This window comes from Mastigoproctus giganteus, chromosome 14, assembly GCF_048544385.1.
Source record: "Mastigoproctus giganteus isolate SK-2022 chromosome 14, ASM4854438v1, whole genome shotgun sequence".
In the NCBI taxonomy this organism is placed as follows: Eukaryota; Metazoa; Arthropoda; class Arachnida; order Uropygi; family Thelyphonidae; genus Mastigoproctus; species Mastigoproctus giganteus.
Window position 1 is genome coordinate 98,469,272 of NC_143588.1, and position 19,427 is coordinate 98,488,698.

The following is a 19,427-nucleotide window of genomic DNA, read 5'->3' on the forward strand; positions in this document are numbered from 1 at the left end:
TGTCTGGATCAACAAGAGGTCCCCACTGTGCTTATCGGGGAACAAAAATACAGCACTAAATATTCTGTTGGAATAATCATCAGGAAGCTTAAATGGCAAGAAGCAGAATTATCACAAGAACTAGGTCATTATGATATCAGAATAGCAGGTATAACAGAAACCAAGAGGTTGAATGCAGGAGAGTGGCAATTAAAAAATAATTAATTTATTCTGGAAGTAAGATACAGTGTAAGGAAGATGTAGAAATAGCTTTTAGACCAAGTTTGGAAGAAAGTTTAATTGACTGCATAAAATTGTCGAGTAAAGTTATGTGAGCAAAATTTAAGATTGGTTGATGCAATTTGTCTGTGTTGATGGAAGAAGTTTTGGTTATAGGATTTAAATAGCAGTTTAAACAGCTAGAATTAAGATTACCTCTATGGAAATATTTCAAAAAAAGTAGTAGAGAAAAGTAAACCTGACAATATTAGTGGAAGGTTACAAGAATTTTGTATAAGCCATGCACACATAATTACAAACACAGTATGTATTTCATATCAAGTTAGCCACATAGCGGGAGCATAACAGAAACAAGAAAAGCATAATTGAGTATATCATTATAGAAAAGGATCTTAAACAACTAGTTGGAGATACAGAGGCAGATGATTTGTGATTCGATTGACTGTCTTGCATTGAGCAAATTAAAAGTGGCAATTAGGTCCAAAAATAAGAAATACAAATGGCATAATTTCTCATGTTAACATATAAATGAATAATTTCTCATGTTAACATATAAATGGATAATTTCTTATGTTAACATATAAATGGAATTGAAAGAAGTAGCACCATGGAATAAATCGCAGTTAGATTTCCTTTATTATGTGTTTACAACATTTGTGATAAAATGTATCTGAACTCTGTATAGCATATTTTTACAGATATGTTTATGCATTTGATTTTTGTAATAATGATATGAATTTAACATGTTTAACTTTTTTGTGTATGTAAGTAGTAGCATTAATGACTAAAGTAGAGATGTGTACCCTTATTGTTAGTGGTTATTTGATAGTTTGTTCCATATTGTAGTTGTATTTGTGTTAAAGAAGGTTAGGCTAATTTAAATATGTAGTTTTTTTTTAAGCAGATTTGTTTTTGAAAGATTAGGCTACTTTGGATTTGTTAAATGATGTGCTTTTGTTATGGTAGTTAATTCATATAAGATGATATGCTGCACTGTAGTCATCTTCAGCCAGGTTGTGAAACATTAAGATTTTGGATTAGCTATACTGTGTAATTGAATGGGGGAAAAAAAAAAAATAAATAAATAAATAACCATGCAAAGAACATAAGTGCAGTCTATTGCATTTCACAGTAGCAGCAACTTATCTGTTGCAGCCCATTAGTTAGTTATGGTTAATTTGGAATAAAAAGTCTGGAAAGAGTGGGGGGGGAAAAAGGCTGGGAGATGCTATTTTTGAACATTGCAGGAATGCAGTTCCGGTTGATTCTGGCTTAAGCCAGATCTCTATTAAAAGTCTTCTTTTTTTCTATTTCCAAAAGTTTGCAGGTATCCATATTATAAATGAGGAAATAAGAAAAGTATCTAGTCAGAGGTGAGTAAAGCAAGCTTAAGGTAGAAAGAAGGTATATTAACAAAATAAATTTTCGGGACAGAAATAAATAGTAATAGGTCTAGGGGCAGAGATGTAGTACAGATGTAACCCGTTATAACGAAGATGCTCAGGATCCAAAGAATTGCATCACAATATATAAGCTGGATTGTGTTAGAAAATTTTAGCCGTTTTTCGGCATTCAAACTTCATATGTACTATCAATTTTGCTCATCTCTTTTTTTTTTGTGTGTGCACGATAATTGCAGTAATATGTCTAAGAAAAATCACACAAAGAATAATAATGGAAATAATGCACAATTGCATTGTTTCAATCTTTTATCGATGCACTGTACAATAAAGTATTTAAAAAACCAATATTCATGATGTTAAATATACATAAACACGATAAATATTCACCTCTTGTCACAAAACCAAATCAATACTCACCAAAACTGCTTTTCCATGTGGTTGTATTGACTGTTACATTTGTGTTTTGAAATTAACAAACGGTCAAATTCAGAAGAAAAAGAAAAACAATGCACTCCATTACATGCCGGTAATAGATCGTTACCTTCATGAAACAACAAAAATGCAAATGACTTTTATTATTTTACTTGCACCCAGTGAACTTTTTAAAAAAATATGTATATGTTCAAACACTTTGCAGTAAAGTTATGAGTTGTTTATTATTGTTCTTACGAAAATCAAAGGATAATGCGGATCATGGATTCACATTAAACTGAAAATATCGCCACAAGGAATCCAAAATGTTGATCTTCAGTGACTGAAAACACATTTCAGCTGCTGAAAAATGGAAGCCGTTCTTGCATTGCGTTCTAATGAATTGCGTTTTAACACATTTCAGCTGTATGTCATGTAAGCAAGAAAGCATTAACGGTAAGAGGGGCTTACTGATCTCATAAGAAATAGGTTAGTATGGAGGGAAATAATGAATATAAGACTGATTTATACTTACTTGGTGACTTGATATAAGAATTGGATGATGACATTAAAATTTAAAAAATTAGAAATTTGCAAATAATACACAAGTTTAAACTTATTCTAAAAGGTAAATTTAAATTTTTCCAAGGGCTGATTATAGCAGTTACATATGGAAAAAAAAAAATTAAGTATAGTAGCATTATTCAGGTACTCTGTTTAGGTAAAGCCTTTATAAATAGTATAAGTTATTTGTTAAAATTAAAGTGCCATTCAGTTGGAACATAATGTTTGCATTATTTCATTAGGAAAAGATTAATCACGTACTTCACATATTACATGAGGCTGATCCAACAGGAGAAAGGGCTGATGCAGAAGAACTTGCTGTTCTTGAAGGTTAGTTGTGTGTGTGTGTGTGTGTGACTGAAGTGGGGGGGGGGAAGAGAGAGAGAGGTGTGTCAATAAAGCCCCTGGACTGGCACAAAAAAAGAACAAAAAGTGAGTGAACTCAAAAATGGTTTTATTTTTATTCACTTTCTGATTGAATGCAGTTATTACACTTTTCTAGAAGTTTCGGAAAAGATTCAGTGAAGGCATCCAAAGAAGAACTGAACATAATTCCTTATCTCCTCGACACCCTGAAATCTTTTTTTTTTCTTGAGGGCAGTTTCCACCTTTGAAAAGAGGAAGAAGTCTGCTGGTATTATACTGGGAGAGTAGGGTGGATGATTTATCTGTAAAATGTCATGTTTTATCAGAAATGTCTTCACAACAGGTGTGGAATGAGTGGGGGCATTGTCATGCAATAAGAACCAGCTGTCTTTCTCTCCCAGAATTGCCTCACCCTGAAATGCACTTCAGTAGTCTTTTAAGCACCTGTGCATAGAGTACAGAATTGACTCACTCTTTCAGGGGTACAAATTCCTTGTGAATCACACCCTGTTTGTTAAAAAACATGATTAGCATTGTCTTGATCCTTGACTTCTGTAAATGAAACATTTTGGGTCTTGATAATGATTTTGAACTCCACTGCATGCTCTGATGCTTCATCTCTGGGTTGTACTGAAACAGCCAACATTCATCTCCATTGACAATACAGTCTAGGAAATTAGGACTGGCTTGACAAGTCTTTGCATGATGACATTTTTTGTTACTTTGGCTCATCCGTGAGGCCATGTGACACAAATTTTGTACACACTTTTCTTTTCCCTAAATCTTCATGCAGATTTTGATGAATCATCTCCTTATTCATACCCAATTCATTAGCCATCATTCTGAGGGTAAAACAATGATATATTGCCACAATATCCTGAACTTTTGAAACTTCTGTCCTCGTATTGAGAGGTTGCTTGTACTCACTTCTTGGTCAATGTGAATATCCTCATGTCTGTCTTTGATCCACTTAGACCATTCAAATGCTGGTACAACTTAACATTTCATCACTATAACCAGATTTTAATATTTCATACATTTCTGTTGCAGATTTTCCCAGTTTGAATTAAAATTTGATATTCTCTCATTGCTCCATTTTGCAATGGAGCAATGAGAGAATATTAATGAAACTGGTTGTTACTTGCCCTGTCAGCCTACTGGACAATTTATGTACCATTTATTTTCGAACTCATCGAATGTGGCCACAATAGCATCAGTCCAGGAACTTTATTTCTACACCTTATATATATATATATATATATATATATATATATATATATATATATATATATATATATATATATATATATATTTTTTTTTTTTTTTTACTTTTATTTTACTTATTATTAATATATAAAAAGGCAGAACTAATCATAGCAACCCGTGGCCAGTCTAGTATATAGTAATTTATAAAAAAAGTTGCAATATCTAATTGAAACTTTCAAAATGTATAAAATGTATAAATAAAACTATTGTAAACACCTTTATGTTATGTACCATTACATATATCATATATATATTATAATCTCCTCTGAATGATATCAGCAGATTCAGAGGAACAATTATTACTTTAACCCCAGGGGCTCACATCTGGTGAGTATGGGCTTGGCAAACTCAGGGTCCTGAGCTGGATATCATCATTCTTCTTTCTTGAAAATTCCTTCCAAGAGAAGTAGAAAATTCCTTTCTACTTCTCTCTCTCTCTCTCTCTCTCTCTCTCTCTCTGGGTAACTTGAATTTTTTTTTTTGGCTGGTGTAGCATAAGCCTTAGGCTTTCTTGCACCATACAGCTGCTAATAATAATAATAAACCAATATGATTTATGTGGTGTATGCCAGCTACAGTTTTTAGTAAATCTGGCTGTTTTCTGTTAACAATAAGAAGATTAATATTGTTAGTCTTGAAATAACCTAACATCATTAACAAGCCAGAATGAAATTGAGGATGCAAGTGGATAATTATTAAAATGATATAGATGTACTGAATAATAGACTAAATACATAGAAGATATATGTAGGAGACATGGGGGGGGAGGAAAACATTGAAATTGTGGATTAATAGTATCAGTAGTGGCAAATGGTGGAAGGAGTGTATCATCCAAAAAAAAAAAAAATCCATACAATCTAATAATTTATTTAAACTATCTTAAAAATATTTAAACTATCCACCCACTTCTGCATCACAATGGAAGTTTGTTAAAGCAATTAGTTACCTGTCTGACCAAAAGCAAATATTTGCACAGCGAATTTGCAGCCATGATTTTTCAGTTTAGTATTAGTACCACAGCAACGGCAAAAAAAAAAAAAAAAAAAAAAAAAAGAGTTCCCATTTCGTCTATCCATTCACTCCAAATGTTTGTCCAGTTCTTCCTTAAATCTATTTAAAGCTATCAAGTTCCACAATGACAGATGGAAGTTTGTTCCAGCAATCAGCTACCCGCTGGCTAAAGGTAAATTTCTGCGCATCTATTCTCCAACTGTCTTTCCTGAATTTTAATTTATGCCCACTCAGGTTTGTAATCTACACAAGAGGAAGAATACCATCAGCATTGAGCCTGCTGATGGTATTCTTGAGGGGAATGAAGAGGATCCCTTCATTCCCCTCACCAATCTTGTTGCCCTTCTCTGTACTCATTCCAGTAGCTCTACACCCTTCCTAAAATGAGGCCTGTATGCAGTACTCGAGATGTGGCCTGACCATTGTTTTATACAAAGGGATAATCTCCTCCATATCCCAGCTAGCAAAGTTTCTGTATATCATTGACAAGAGCTGCTCTGCTCTGAAAACTTCGTATCTGTCTGCACAATTACCCCCGGGTCTTTCTCATTTTCCACTACCCTGTGTAGTACCGCACAGTTGGTACGTTACTCTAGGGTTACTGCTACCTATATGCAGTACAGGAACTCCCCTACTTATGTAATACTTGACTTGCAGATATTCGACTTTACGTAAGTTTTTGCTGGCCTGTGGAAACTTATTTTGTGTCTTGTAGGAATAAATGGAGGTATCGCGAAAATATCGTAATGTGAACCCAATAACACATTTGTTTTTTTTTTTGTAATTCATTCCAAGTCCTTGGAAGTTGAAAATTTTGCTATATTACTAAGCTATTTATCTCTCTAAAAGGTCATTTTTATAATGGAAATTGCACTAAATTTTCATCGTTATAATATGTTCCGTTATAAGAATCAATTTTGAATGCCTTTGTGATATTTTTCTAAAGCACATTTCTGGAGATCACGGCCATAAAACAATAAAAGCATTTGCATTTTCCGGTTTATTGGGCTTTAATATTAATACCACTGCTCCTCATGCATTTCCGATCAAACCAGAGAGCATGGATAACAATATCTCTCTTTGATGATTGGTTTAAATGCTGCTTCATTCCTGAGGTTGAAAAATATTGTAAAGACAACGACGTTTTTCCTTTCAAGATTTTGCTTCTATTAGATAATGCTCCTGGACATTCTATGCATCTAGATGATTTCAATTCGAACGTGAGAGTCATATTTCTACCGCCAATCATGACTTCACCCATCCAACCTATGGATCAGGGTGTTATTTCAAATTTAAAATCATACTATTTACATACATTTGCTCAGGCATTGTCTGCAGTAGACGATGAGAAAAATTTTATGTTGAGACTTTTGGAAACCTTACAGTATTTACCACGCCATCTTAAAACATTAATAAGGTCTGGGCGGAAATTACTAAAAGTTGTTGAAATGGCAAATGGAAGAAAATATGCCCACGGCACGTAAAAGGCTTCGAAGGCTTTGATAAAAAAGTATGCCGTGCTATGCCGTGAGGAATCATATTGAGAGGTTACAGATAAGATTGTAAAGGTTGCAGAGCTACTTCAGTTGGAGGTTGATGCCAAAGACGTGGAGGAGTTAATGGTTTGTTTGTTTGTTATTTGGTTTTTAGGAGCATTAGCAACTAAGGCCATATTGCTCTGGGGATATGCGGTGGTCATTCCCTGACCTTTCCGCATCCTCCGTATTTGGTGGTCACGGGCTTGAACCCCGGTCTAATCAAGAAGCATGTGCTACGCACTGCTGCTCCTGCCCACCTGGCTACGGAGGTGCCTGGAGTTAATGGAGGAAGAAGAGAAAGAATTATCTAACGAAGAACTTATTGACTTACAGGCAGTAATAGTGAAAGGAGAAAATGCTGAAGAAGCTCAAGATGAACCAGATGAGGAGCCAAAGCACTCCATCACCAGAGAGATGACAGTGGCATTTTTTGAAATTGCATCGACAATGGCGAGGTTTGAGAAGATGGATCCTGACAGCGGATGATTCTTAAAAGTTAGCAAAGGGGTGAATGATATGCTTGCTTGCTTGCTACAAAGAAAAGAAAAAGCCACCATCCAGTCATCCATTAATATGTTCTTTCATAAGGTTGAGCGGCCGACCCCTTCTAAATCTTCACAGCCCACAACCTCTGCAATGGTGTATTTATCAGCTGAAGACGTCGATTCTGGCAACGATGCTCAAGAGGTAAAACTTACTGACGTTATGCCTGTCTCCTCTCTTTTTTTTTTTTTTTTTTTTTTGTAATTTTTCAATTTTTTAAATTGCACGCTTTTGTAATTTTTCCTGTGCATGAGATAAAAAAATTGAATAAATGCAATAAATAATTCTATTCACATGTTCATTGAACATTTCTTTTTTGATTCAATCAATTCAGCGAGCACAGTTGCAAGTGCTGCACAAGCATGGGGGAAATTCTGACTTACGTAGCGTTCCACGGAATGCAACCCTTACGTAAGTCGGGGAGTTCTTGTACTTTGCATTTGTCAATGTTAAACTTCAGTTGCTACCTCTCAGCCCATCTGCCCAGCTTTTCTAGATCCTGTTGCAGCAGTGTACTGTTATTAACAACCCTGCCAACCTTTGTATCATCTGCATACTTGGACATTAAGCCTGATATACCTTCATCAATATTATTGATAAATATAGAAAACAATGGTCCCAATACCGAACCCTGTGGGACTCCATTAATAACATTAGTCCACAAAGAGCAGTGTCCATTGATTATCACTCTGTCTTCTCGCACTCAACCATCCCTTTGTCCATAGCAGCCACTTGCTCTTAATGCGGTACTGCTCCAATTTGTAGAACAGTCTTTTGTGTGTAACAGTATTAAAAGCTTTCATCCAAGTATATGATGTCAAAATTATTTTTTTGCAAGCAGTTCCTTTGACCATATCATAGTATCCAATAAAATTGATCAGGCAAGATTTCCTCTCAACACACCCATGCTGTCTGAACTATAAATACAGTCTTGTCTAGATTAAATGTACAGTTTATATTTATGTTCCCTTATGTCTGTTATTTTTGAAAGAATAGTGATGCTATCAATATTTAGTTTACTCAACAGGATTAAGGCCATTTTAGTGCCTTCTCCTGAAGCACTAATATAGATGCTTAGTTACTGGATCATGTTGCAGTATGCAGAACTGGTCTTTCTTGGTAAAAGTACTGTTTTATGCCCCCAACTAATCTTGCTACTCTCCTCTGCACAGCTATTCCAACAAATGTTCATCTTTCTAAAAGACCTTCAGACCTGTATATACTCAAGATGTAGACACCATTGCCATTATACAATGGGATGTTTACCTCTTGTCCCTGCTTGACAAAATTCTTGTATACAAGTAATCCTCATATAACACAGTAGTTAGGTTCTTATAAAACCTCGCGTGGTGCGAAACGATGTTATACAGGACTAAGAACCAGTACAAGATGGAGGGTGGGGTTACATTCCAAAAGCTAACAAAAATACACAATTTTTTATAACTATCGGAAACTTAATTTTTATTAAAAATAGTAATAACTGAACAAATGTCTTACAAACTGCGATACATACATGTCAGATAATGTAAATTCAGTGAATTTTCTTCGTCTTCATAGCTGCTAAGCACAATCAAACGAGAATATTTTCTCTGTTGCAGAATATCTTCACCTTTTGAACTTTCTTTTTAAAAAATCGTTATTCTGGGATTGTTTGCTTGATAGATCTTTGTAAATTGCATGATATGGTGCTACGCATTTTTAAAGCTCCCTTTTGAATTTTGCGTTCCTTTCAGTCAAACGATCTGCATTCAAAAAATAAGATTCTAATTGCTCAGCTAAGTTTATGCCTTCCCATATGCTTTTTAGTGTAAAATTTGGAACTTCAAAATTTTCATCTGTGCTATCATCCTCTGAACTGATTTGTTTTACTTCTGATGCCATTTCCACCAAATCTACTTTGCCAGCCATTTTTGAACATGTTCAGTAGTCATATCATCAAAACATTCTCCTCATACTGACTTAACAAGTTCTACTACCATACTGATTCTGTTTTCTGCTGGTTCGACCATATTTCCTGAATGAACTGACTCTGGCCATACATTTTGTCAACACATATTTAATGTTGACAGTTTTACTTCTTTGAGCAGTAAAGCTATGATTCCGATACTGTTCACAATTTTAAAAATGTTTCCATGCCTCCCTCACTTCAATAGATTCGGAATAAATTTTTTCCAAAGTCCATTGCAATAATTTTCTGATGTAATGAGTTTTAAATGTAGATATAATGCTTTGATCTAATGGTTGAATTAAAGAAGTTGAATTAGGTGGTAGGAACATTACTTCAACATTTTGGATGACTTAAATCTTTCGGATGGCCTGGCACGTTATCCAATAGTAATAAAACTCTGAAATCTAGATTTTTCTGCTTTAAATAGTTTTCCACAGCTGACACAAAACAATTTAGAAACCATTCTTTAAATAAATATGCAGTTACTCAAATTATGACTTGCTGTATTTCCCCATGTATAAGACACACCTTTTTTTGAAAAATTTGGGGTCTAAAAACTGGGTGCGTCTTATACAGTGGTTGTAGATTTTTTTTTTACTTGCATTTCCTGCTTTTTCGCGCTTGTTGTCTTTGCGCTCATTGTTTCGCACTTGTTACTGGTATATTAGGTTACGTTTTGCCACATTCTGCCCAGACATGGCTCAGAAAAGATTTTTGTACAGTGCTGAATTCAAGTTATGAGGAGTTGTATGAATTTTATGATGAATAAAACTTGAGTTCAATAACTTTATGTAATACATTTTTTTTCAAATTTCGGGCCCCAAAATTAAGGTGCATCTTATACATGGGGAAATACAGTAAGTTCCTTAGGCATAATTTAGGGCTGGAATTTAATTCGCAACAAAGAAATGATTCCAATACGGTTCTTAAGAACAAAGTTTTTAGTAATACACACCCGGAAAATTTTATAAACAATCGAATAAAAACCAAAATACCCTTACCTTAAAAGTCGCAAACTGCACGCTTCAAAGTCAATTTTTTATGGTCTCAAAGAAGCACAAAACCTAACACTGGGATTTCCCAACAAAATGAAATATGGGAATTTCCCAATTTTTTTTTTTTGCATAGCCGCTAGCAAGCCAACAGCGGGGATTCACAAGAAAGAATGGAAATGTTTAAAAATTACATCCAACATAATAGCAAGGTTTCCACAAATGCCTAAAAATACTGTGTTATGCGAGGTTTGCTGCAATTCTGTTACCATGTTAGAACAAAACCGTGTTATGCAAGTACCATGTTGTGCGAGGATTGCTGCAATTTATCAATTGTGTTAGAGCAAAACTGTGTTGTAGAAGTACCATGTTATACGGTGGTTGCCTGTATTATTAACAGAACCTCATGAGCTGTCCTAGCAGCCTATCTGCACTGCTCAGACAATTTCATGTCGGACTGTATAATTATCCATGTCTTTTTCATTCTCCATTACCTTTAATGTAGTACCACCCATTTAGTTTTATTTTGGGATTACTGCTTCTGAAATGAAGTACTTTGAATTTATTAATGTTAAACCAAATTTCCATTTCTGAGTCCACTGCTTAATTTCCCTAAGGTCTTGTTGCAGTATCATACCCTGATTACTGTCATTAACCACCCTGCCAATCTACGCATCGTCTGCAAACTTAGACATTAAGCCTGATATGAAACAATTGGGCCCAGCACTGACTGAACTCTAGGTCATCCCACCAATAACATTAGTCCAAGAAGAGATGTGGCCATTGATAACCACTCTGTCTTCTCCCACTGGACCCTCTCTTTATCCATAGCAAAAACTTCACCAAAATCTAAGTATATGATATCAAAATTATTTTTTGCATCTAGCTTTGTTACTGAGTCATAGTAGCTAATCAGATTGGTCAGACAGGATCTCCCCTTATTAAATCCATGCTGTGATTTCTATATAAATACACTTATCTCAAGATAATCCAGCATTACTTCTTTAATCAGTGACTTTATTATTTTCATTGGAATAGAATTTAAGCTTATAGCTCTTAATTACTCACTTTGCCCTTTGATTCCTCCCTTTTGAACAGGAAGAGAAGAGAAGTTATTTTAAAGAGGAATTATATTAGTTCTGTCACTTTTGCTACTTCTCAGTGTGTTGTAACTATAGAATGATTTGTTAATTTAACTTATGTAGTGATGAGGTACGTACCAAATTAGATTACTGTGTTTAAAAAGGAGTCCACAATACATTCTTAACTCTTGTTTTTATATAGTATTTTCACTATTCACTGCTTTTATTGTTATAGTTAAAATTTTAGCAGTTTGGGAAAGCTTTTATAAGTTCTGTTTGTTCCACTGGAAAAACATATTCTAACTGATTATTTTAATAAATGAGAAAATGTTCATCCTTATATACAACCAAAAACTACTGGGAATAGTTCAAAGGAAGCAATATGTGTGGAAGGATTTTTGATCCTAATTACCATCAAAAACTCCAACGGGGATTTTGATTTTTCGAAATGTGAGCTGTGTTTTTTATTAGCAGACAGGAAATGGTTTCTGAGCACCATTTAAATAATTACCGATGATTGTGCTAAGGCCTTTGGATGCAGCATTTGGCATATGAAACTTGGGGAATACAGAACCTAGTTATGTGATGCAGTGTTGTAAAATTTCTTTGATAGGAAATCTTGGTGTGTCCATTGAATTTACAGAATGTTTCATTTTGGAGTTGGAATAATAGAACCAAATCTTGTCCCTTTTTATAATCCTGTCTATTATGCTCAACTGTTATGATCCCACCTGCTAAAAGATATTGTATAGTATGTTGTTGCCATATGATGTATTTTAACACAGAAGATCACAATTAGACAGTTACAATGACTAACTTTTGTGAGGTGCAATTTTTTTCTAATGTTTTCCACCCCCGGTTCAATATTAATTTTTGATGAATTTATTAATTCTTATCTTTTGCACCTTCCTCATTTTAAAATTCATAACATAGTTTATAAGTTGGGATCAATTTAAAATCACAGCCTTTGCACCAGGTGCTGTCAGAAGCTTCATTACTGCCTGCTGTTTTTCTTTTTTTGTATGATTGCATTAGTATAAAAAAAAAACTAAATCAATATAGGTGAACAAAATTCTGTGCATATGTCCCAAAGAGGTTGTGAAATTTATTTGCTTTTTTTGTGATCCAATTACAATCAATGGAAAGTAAATTTGGTTTCAATAGTTATGAACTTATTTAAATTTTTTGCATGAAAACTAAGATTCTTGATATTAATATGCTTTTCAGAATGGAATATTAACATCTAAAGTACTTTGTCTCTTGATAGAACATTGCATGGCAATGGGACCTTTAATTGATCAAGAATTGGAAAAGATTGATCGGAGGCATGCAGCATTAACATCCCTTAGTCATCAACTTGTAGATGCTCTAGGTATGTACCATGGACTTATGAAAGATTACATACCACCAAGCTATGGTCCCTATGCTCTTCCTGATATGAGCCATCCTTTTCCACAGCCTCCATCTCATCAGGTAAAAAAAAATTAAATTTAAAAAGAATCTGTAATGAAATTTTAACTTTTTTCTACTGTTGACTTTGAATTAATTTTATTTTCCTGTTGATGTTTCTGTCTAATTCAGTTTCCTCTCCATTTATTATAGCATCTAATATTAATATCTGTGAATTGTGTCACTTTAATCTTGTACTACAGGAACATCCAAGCTCATAGTAGTGGCAAAAGAATGTGTTGAATCAACCTTAAAAAAAAAAAAAAAAAATGTTTGCCCATCCCTTCTAATAATTTTGTTCCAACAATCAATTACTCTCTAGCTGAAAACCAAAAAAACTAAATTACCAAATTTAAGAAACTAATTTAAAATTATTTTTTTTTTACTTTTATTTTATATATTTTTAATTTCAGTCTTGCAGTGTATATCCAGATTTTGGAAGATGTACAAAATTCTATAACATTTAAGTGTGTGCGTGTGTGTGTGTGCGCGTGTACTACTTAATTTGATTTGTCTGGAAAATTTTGCCACAAACTGGGGAAGAAAAGAAAATTAAATATTTGTGCCATCTTTGCTGCCCTGTTCAAGATGGTCATGGTAGAATCTGACACTGAATGCATAGAGAACACATTTAATTCCAATATAATTTAGATGTATACTGAGTGACCACTAGATATGTTCAAATGTATCCCCAATTCACAAAGGGGAATTGAAGGGTGACACGAGTAATTACAGACCAGTTAAACTTCTGTTCTGGGTAAAATAATGGAGTCACTGGTTAAAGATGCATTGCAGGATCATCTAGACAAGACTGCAGCAGTAATTCAGACATAGCATGGGTCTGTTAAAGGAAAGTCTTGTCTGACAAATTTGATTGGATAATATGATGTGGTTACAAAGAAACTGGATGCAAAAAATAATTTTTATATCATATACTTGGATTTCAGGAAAACTTTTGACACTTGTGCATGGAAGACTACTGTACAAATTGGAGTAGAATGATATTAAGGGTAGTTTGCTACAATGTATAAAAGGGTGGTTGGGTGGGAAAAGACAGTGTGGTAATCAGTGGACATGCTCTTCGTGGACTAATGTTATTAGCGGAGTCCCACAGGTGCTTGGCCCACTGTTGTTTTGTATATTTATCAATGATATTGATGAAGGTATGTCAGGCTTAATGTCGAAGTTTGCAGATGATACAAAGGTTGGCAGGGTTGTTAATGGCAGTGTGCTACTGCAACAGGATCTAGAAAAGTTAGGTAGATGGGCTGAGAAGCGGCAACTGAAGTTTAATATTGACAAATGCAAAGAACTGCATATGGGTAGCAGTAACCCAAGAGAAACATAGAAACTGTGTGGTACTACACTCAGGGAGGTGGAGAATGAAAAATACCTGGGGGTAGTAGTGCAGTTAGATATGAAGTTCTCTGAGCAGTGCAGACGGGCTGCCAGAGCAAGTCATGGAGTTTTGTCAATGATCTATAAGAATTTTGCTAGCAGAGACAAGGAGGTGATTATCCCTTTGTATAAGGCAATAGTCAGGCCATATGTTGAGTACTGTGTACAGGTCTGGAAGCCCCATTTTAGGAAGGATGTAGAGTTGCTTGAGCATGTACAGAGAAGGGCAATAAGATTGGTGAGGGAAACAAAGGGATCCTCTTCCTGAGAAAGCATTAGTATTAGTTGAGGTACGTGATGCAAGAAAGCAAGCTTATGCAACATCAGCCAAAAAAAAAAAAACTTCCCATTTCACCCATCTGGTCACTCCAAATGTTTGTCTAGTTCAGCTGTAAATTTATTTAAGCTATCAACTTCCACAACAACAGATGGAAGTGTGTTCCAGTAATCAACTACTCGCTAGCTAAAGGGCCCCAGGTGCCAAGCAATTCCAAGTGAGCTCTGTACTGCGTGTGCAAAGCAAATATTTTTTTTGGTTTAAATACAGTTTTTACATTATTTAGTTGTATTACATAACTTCTTGCACTAAGAACTAGGTAGAGTTCCAGAAAGGAAACTCGCCTTTCTGTTTCTTTAATAGTACTAACCAACCTAATACAGCCGCTTGGTTACCCTGTGGCACTGCTCCTGCCTCCCCGTGGTGGGGCCAGTAACCTGGAACAAAAAGTTATCTTTTCAGGGCGAAAAGGAGCAAAATGACTTTCCCCACAGGACTTAAGGATCCTAACATGGCTACTCGTGAGATAGATGACTAACTCATGCAGTGCCAAAAGACAAAAAACTGACACTATTAAGAGAAGAGCTCCAATGCATCTTGTATTTCACTCTACTCAAGAACAGTCTCTAGTAGTCTCTTGCCTTTTAAAATACAGAAACACCTAGATAATCTAATAGGATCACCAAAAATAACCAGGCATCTTAGATCTGGCGACCTGCTTGTTGAGGTCTCAGACGAACAGCAATCACAGCGGCTCCAAAAACTGACATCCTTTGGAGGATTATCCATCACTGTTTCCTCTCATGCTACTCTAAACACCTCCAGGGGTGTGATAGCTGAGTGGGACCTCATAAATCTCTCAGAAGAAGAGTTGAAAAATGAATTGCAAGACCAAGGAATTGTGCATGTAGAGCGCATATATACCAAAAGAGACAATGCTCTAGTTCTGACTTGGAACATAATATTAACATTTGATAGCCCCAAGCGTTCATCAAAGCAGGGTATCTCAATTGTCAAATAAAACTATATGTTCCTAACCCAACATGCTGTTTTAAATGCCAAAAATTTGGGCATTCCCAAAACGTGTGCAGAGGATTAGCCACTTGTGCTAACTGTGGTTCATGCGAGCACATTCACTCGGACTGTAAAGCAGAGCAGCACAAATGCTCAAATTGTAATGGCCCACATACTTCCTACTCCAGAGATTGTCCCCTATGGAAAATGGAAAAAAACATTCAGTGGGTCAAAGCTGAACAAAACATCACGTACCAGTAAGCCAAAAAATCGGTACAGGCTCAATTTAACACCCAACCCACTTTCACTCAAGTGGTTCAAAAGTCAACTGCATTAACCAGTACTGTGCAAAGAGCATCAACAACTGGTACTCAAACAGAGGTAACATTTCCCCCAAATAATCAATGTCAGACTGGGCTCGGTCAATTTTGGAAGCTGTGCCCTTATCTAGTAAACCATCTAAGATAAACAAGGCTGTTAACACACCAATCACTGTTCTGCATACTAATAATAACCCAAATACTCAGAAAGTGACGATCCCACTAAAGCTGACTCAATAGAAATGGAAGAAAACACTAACCATGAAGAACCAGTTCTCGACCTCTTCCCAGAGGAAGAAATGGAGAAATGAAGACCGTACATCCCAAAAAGAAAATCTGCTCACCAGCCCCTCAGGCAGAAGCTGAGGACTGCACTACACCCAAATAATGCCAGTTTCCTTCAATGGAAATGTAGAGGATATTGCAGCAACCTTGATGACATTTGGGATCTTCTTCTCCAGTATAACCCAGTTGCCTTTTGCCTTCAAGAAACTAACTTAATTGCTTCTATTACTACCTTGCTTAAATATCATGTTATCTACAGAAAAGATAGTTTCTCATGTAAGCAATTTGGCTCACGGAGGGGTTGCACTTGTAGTCAGGTCCAATATCCCTTCCAGACCATTAATGCTATATACAAATTTAGAAAATGTAGCTGCTCGAATATCCTTTCGTTTTTCTCTTACCATTGTCTCCTTATATCTTCCCCCTAACCAAGACATCTCTTACAGTGATCTTTGAAATTCCAGCTCCCTCCTTCCTCTTGCATCATGGGAGATTTTAATGCACAATCTTTTATGGGGGTGATAATATACATGATAAATGAAGAAAAATATTAGAAAAGTTTCTAGATAAGCTAAATCTGACACTATTGAATACCAGATTTCCCATTTATTTTCACCTACCTTCTGGGTCAAGCTCAGCAGTTGACCTCTCCATTTGCTCACTAGCCCTTCTTCCACTGTTTGACTGGTCTGTTCATGACAGTCTATTGGGTTGTGACCACTACCCAGTAGTTTGTCATATAGAAGCAAATTTACCACCTTGCCGTAATCAGGCAGCCAAATGGAATTAGGCACATTATAGCCAAAGTAACTTATGTGCCATCAAACCCCCATATCAACAACAAAACCAAATGGAATTTTGCTAAAGCTGATTGGATAAAATGTAGGCAGCTATCAATCCTAGAAAAAACAGTTGTTCCAAATGTATCAATTAACACTGCAGTTACTTATATAACAAGCCAAATATTGCAGACCTCTGAAGCAACAATTCCAAGAGTGTCCATAAGTCATAAAATAAGACCAAAACTATGGTGGAACAATGAATGCAACCAAGCCAAAATGAGAGAAAAATAAAGCCTGGAATAAATTTTGCAAAAACCCTACTACTGCTAATCTAGTGCAGTTTAAGAAAGCCAGAGCCAATGCTTGGCGCATTCAGCGAGCAAACAAAAGAGAGTCGTGAAAACGTTTTGCTTCAACGATTATGAGGTCCATCGAAACGCAAACCATCTGGAAATATATTAATGAAATGTATAACAAATATCCTGCTTCTTATCTGTTGATACTGAATGTAAATGAGAATGACATTTCACTGCCTCAAGGCATAGCTAACCCTCTTGGAGAATCTCTTTCTCAAACCTCTGCAGTATCCTCATACTCACCAGACTTCCAGAAATTAAAGTTCCGTGCTGAAAAGCAGACCCTAAATTTTAACACTGACCACTACCACTCATACAACTGTCCCTTCAAAATAATTGAACTATGGCTTGCTGTTAACCATAGGTGGTAGATGATTTTCATCAACCGGTGAAATACCACCACTTTGCTTATTGGAGGCTTGAAGTGGTGAAACCCATGTTTAGTCTCTAGAGCAAAGTTTCCGGCATCCCCTTTCCCCCATACTTCTCCTTCAACCCATGCATGGTACTAAGTACTATAGGTTTTGATACCTTTCATGTTTGGGGTTTTCATAAAAAAAAAAAAAAAAAAAACAGCTCAAGATCTAGTGCTCCTGGACTTGATGGAATTCACTATTCCATGTTAAAAGAGCTGAGTTGAAGAGTCACTTCATGTCTTACTAACCAGATTTTTGCAGAAAATGCTTTCCCTGATACCTGGCAACACTCATATGTCATAGTGTTATTAAAACCTGGCAAGGACTCAATGAATCCACGTCACTATCAGCCTGTTGCCCTCGCCTGCTGTATGGGCAAAATAATGGAAAAAATGGTAAACTCTCATCTTATCTGGTTGCTGAGCAAATACAATGTGGATTTCATACACGTGAATCAACTTTAGACCTCTTGATACAAATGGAAAACCGGATTTACAATGCTTTCGTTAGGAAGGAACATTTGACTACAGTTTATTTAGACATTGAGAAAGTTTTTGACACAGCTTGGCGATACGGAATTCTCCATGATTTATATTCATTTGGCTTCAGGGGTAATATGCCAAAGTTTATACACAACTTTCTGAAGCAGCGGTCTTTCCAGGTCTGCATTCAATCCACCCTCTCTCATAACTTCATACAAGAAGAAGGTGTTCCACAGGGCTCAGTTTTAAGTGCCACACTATTCATTATAAAAATAAACTCAGTAACTAAGGTCATTCCAGCCACTGTATTTACTACTTTATATGCAGATGATTTTAGTATATCTTGTCACTCCCAAAACATGAGAATGATTGAGAGACAACTTCAAGGTGCTCTTAATAGGATTACAACATGAGCTGCAGATAACAGCTTTTGCATATCACCTGAAAAAACTGTCGCAGTTCATTTCTGTAGAAGACGTAATCTCCATCCTGACCCAATTCTAAAGCTGGGCAACCACTACATACCTGTTGTGCCTACTATCTGATATCTTGGGTTAACTTTAGATAAAAAAAAAAAAAAAAAAAAATGACCTTTCTTGACCATATCAAACAACTTAGAACCACCTGTTTCAAAAAATTAAACATTTTGAGAGTGTTATCAGCTACATCTTGTGCTGACCATCATACACTCCTTCATTTATATCATGCAATCGTAAGATCAAGGCTAGACTATGAATCGCCAGTTTACAACTCTGCTAGATCCAGCATCTTGAAGTTTTTGGACCCTATTCATCACAGTGGCCTAAGCATTGCTCTTGGGGCCTACCACACATCTCCTGTGCAAAGCGTGTACGCTGAAGATCATGATCCTCCACTCTCTCTATGAAGACAAATTTTACTGCTTAATTATGCTGTCAAAATCAAGAGCCAACCCCTGCATCCAGTGTGGAAACATCTATCTACTCCAGGTTGGGAGAACTTGTATGCCGTTTATTCATCAATAAATCAACCTGCTGGCATACATCTTTGCTCATTACTTGACAGTTGGCAGCTAGATCTTTTTAAAATAGTCACCACTAATTCCACTGCTCCTCCATGGGCTTTCTATTCTGCAGCATGTGACCTGTCCCTGCAGAAATGGGAGGAAAGCACTCTTTCTCCACAGAATATAAAACAGCTTAATAAATCTCTAATTGAAAAATATGAATCTTATACCCTGATATACACTGATGACTCCAAAACTGACCATCATGTTGGTGCTGCTGTCGTCCTTCCATCATCCATAATATTTAGTCAGTTACCCTT

General features: G+C 35.9%; 1 protein-coding gene across 2 annotated transcripts in view; it reads left to right on the forward strand.

The window, feature by feature from the left end:
• LOC150075424 (signal transducing adapter molecule 2-like) overlaps positions 1–19,427 on the forward strand; it is a 203,681-nt gene that overhangs the window by 152,605 nt on the left and 31,649 nt on the right. For both annotated transcript variants that reach the window (XM_090389165.1, XM_090389166.1), the window contains exons 10-11: positions 2,840–2,927; positions 12,611–12,816. In XM_090389165.1, coding sequence (XP_090245291.1) covers positions 2,840–2,927; positions 12,611–12,816 — 294 coding nt within the window. The remainder of the gene's footprint in view (positions 1–2,839; positions 2,928–12,610; positions 12,817–19,427) is intronic.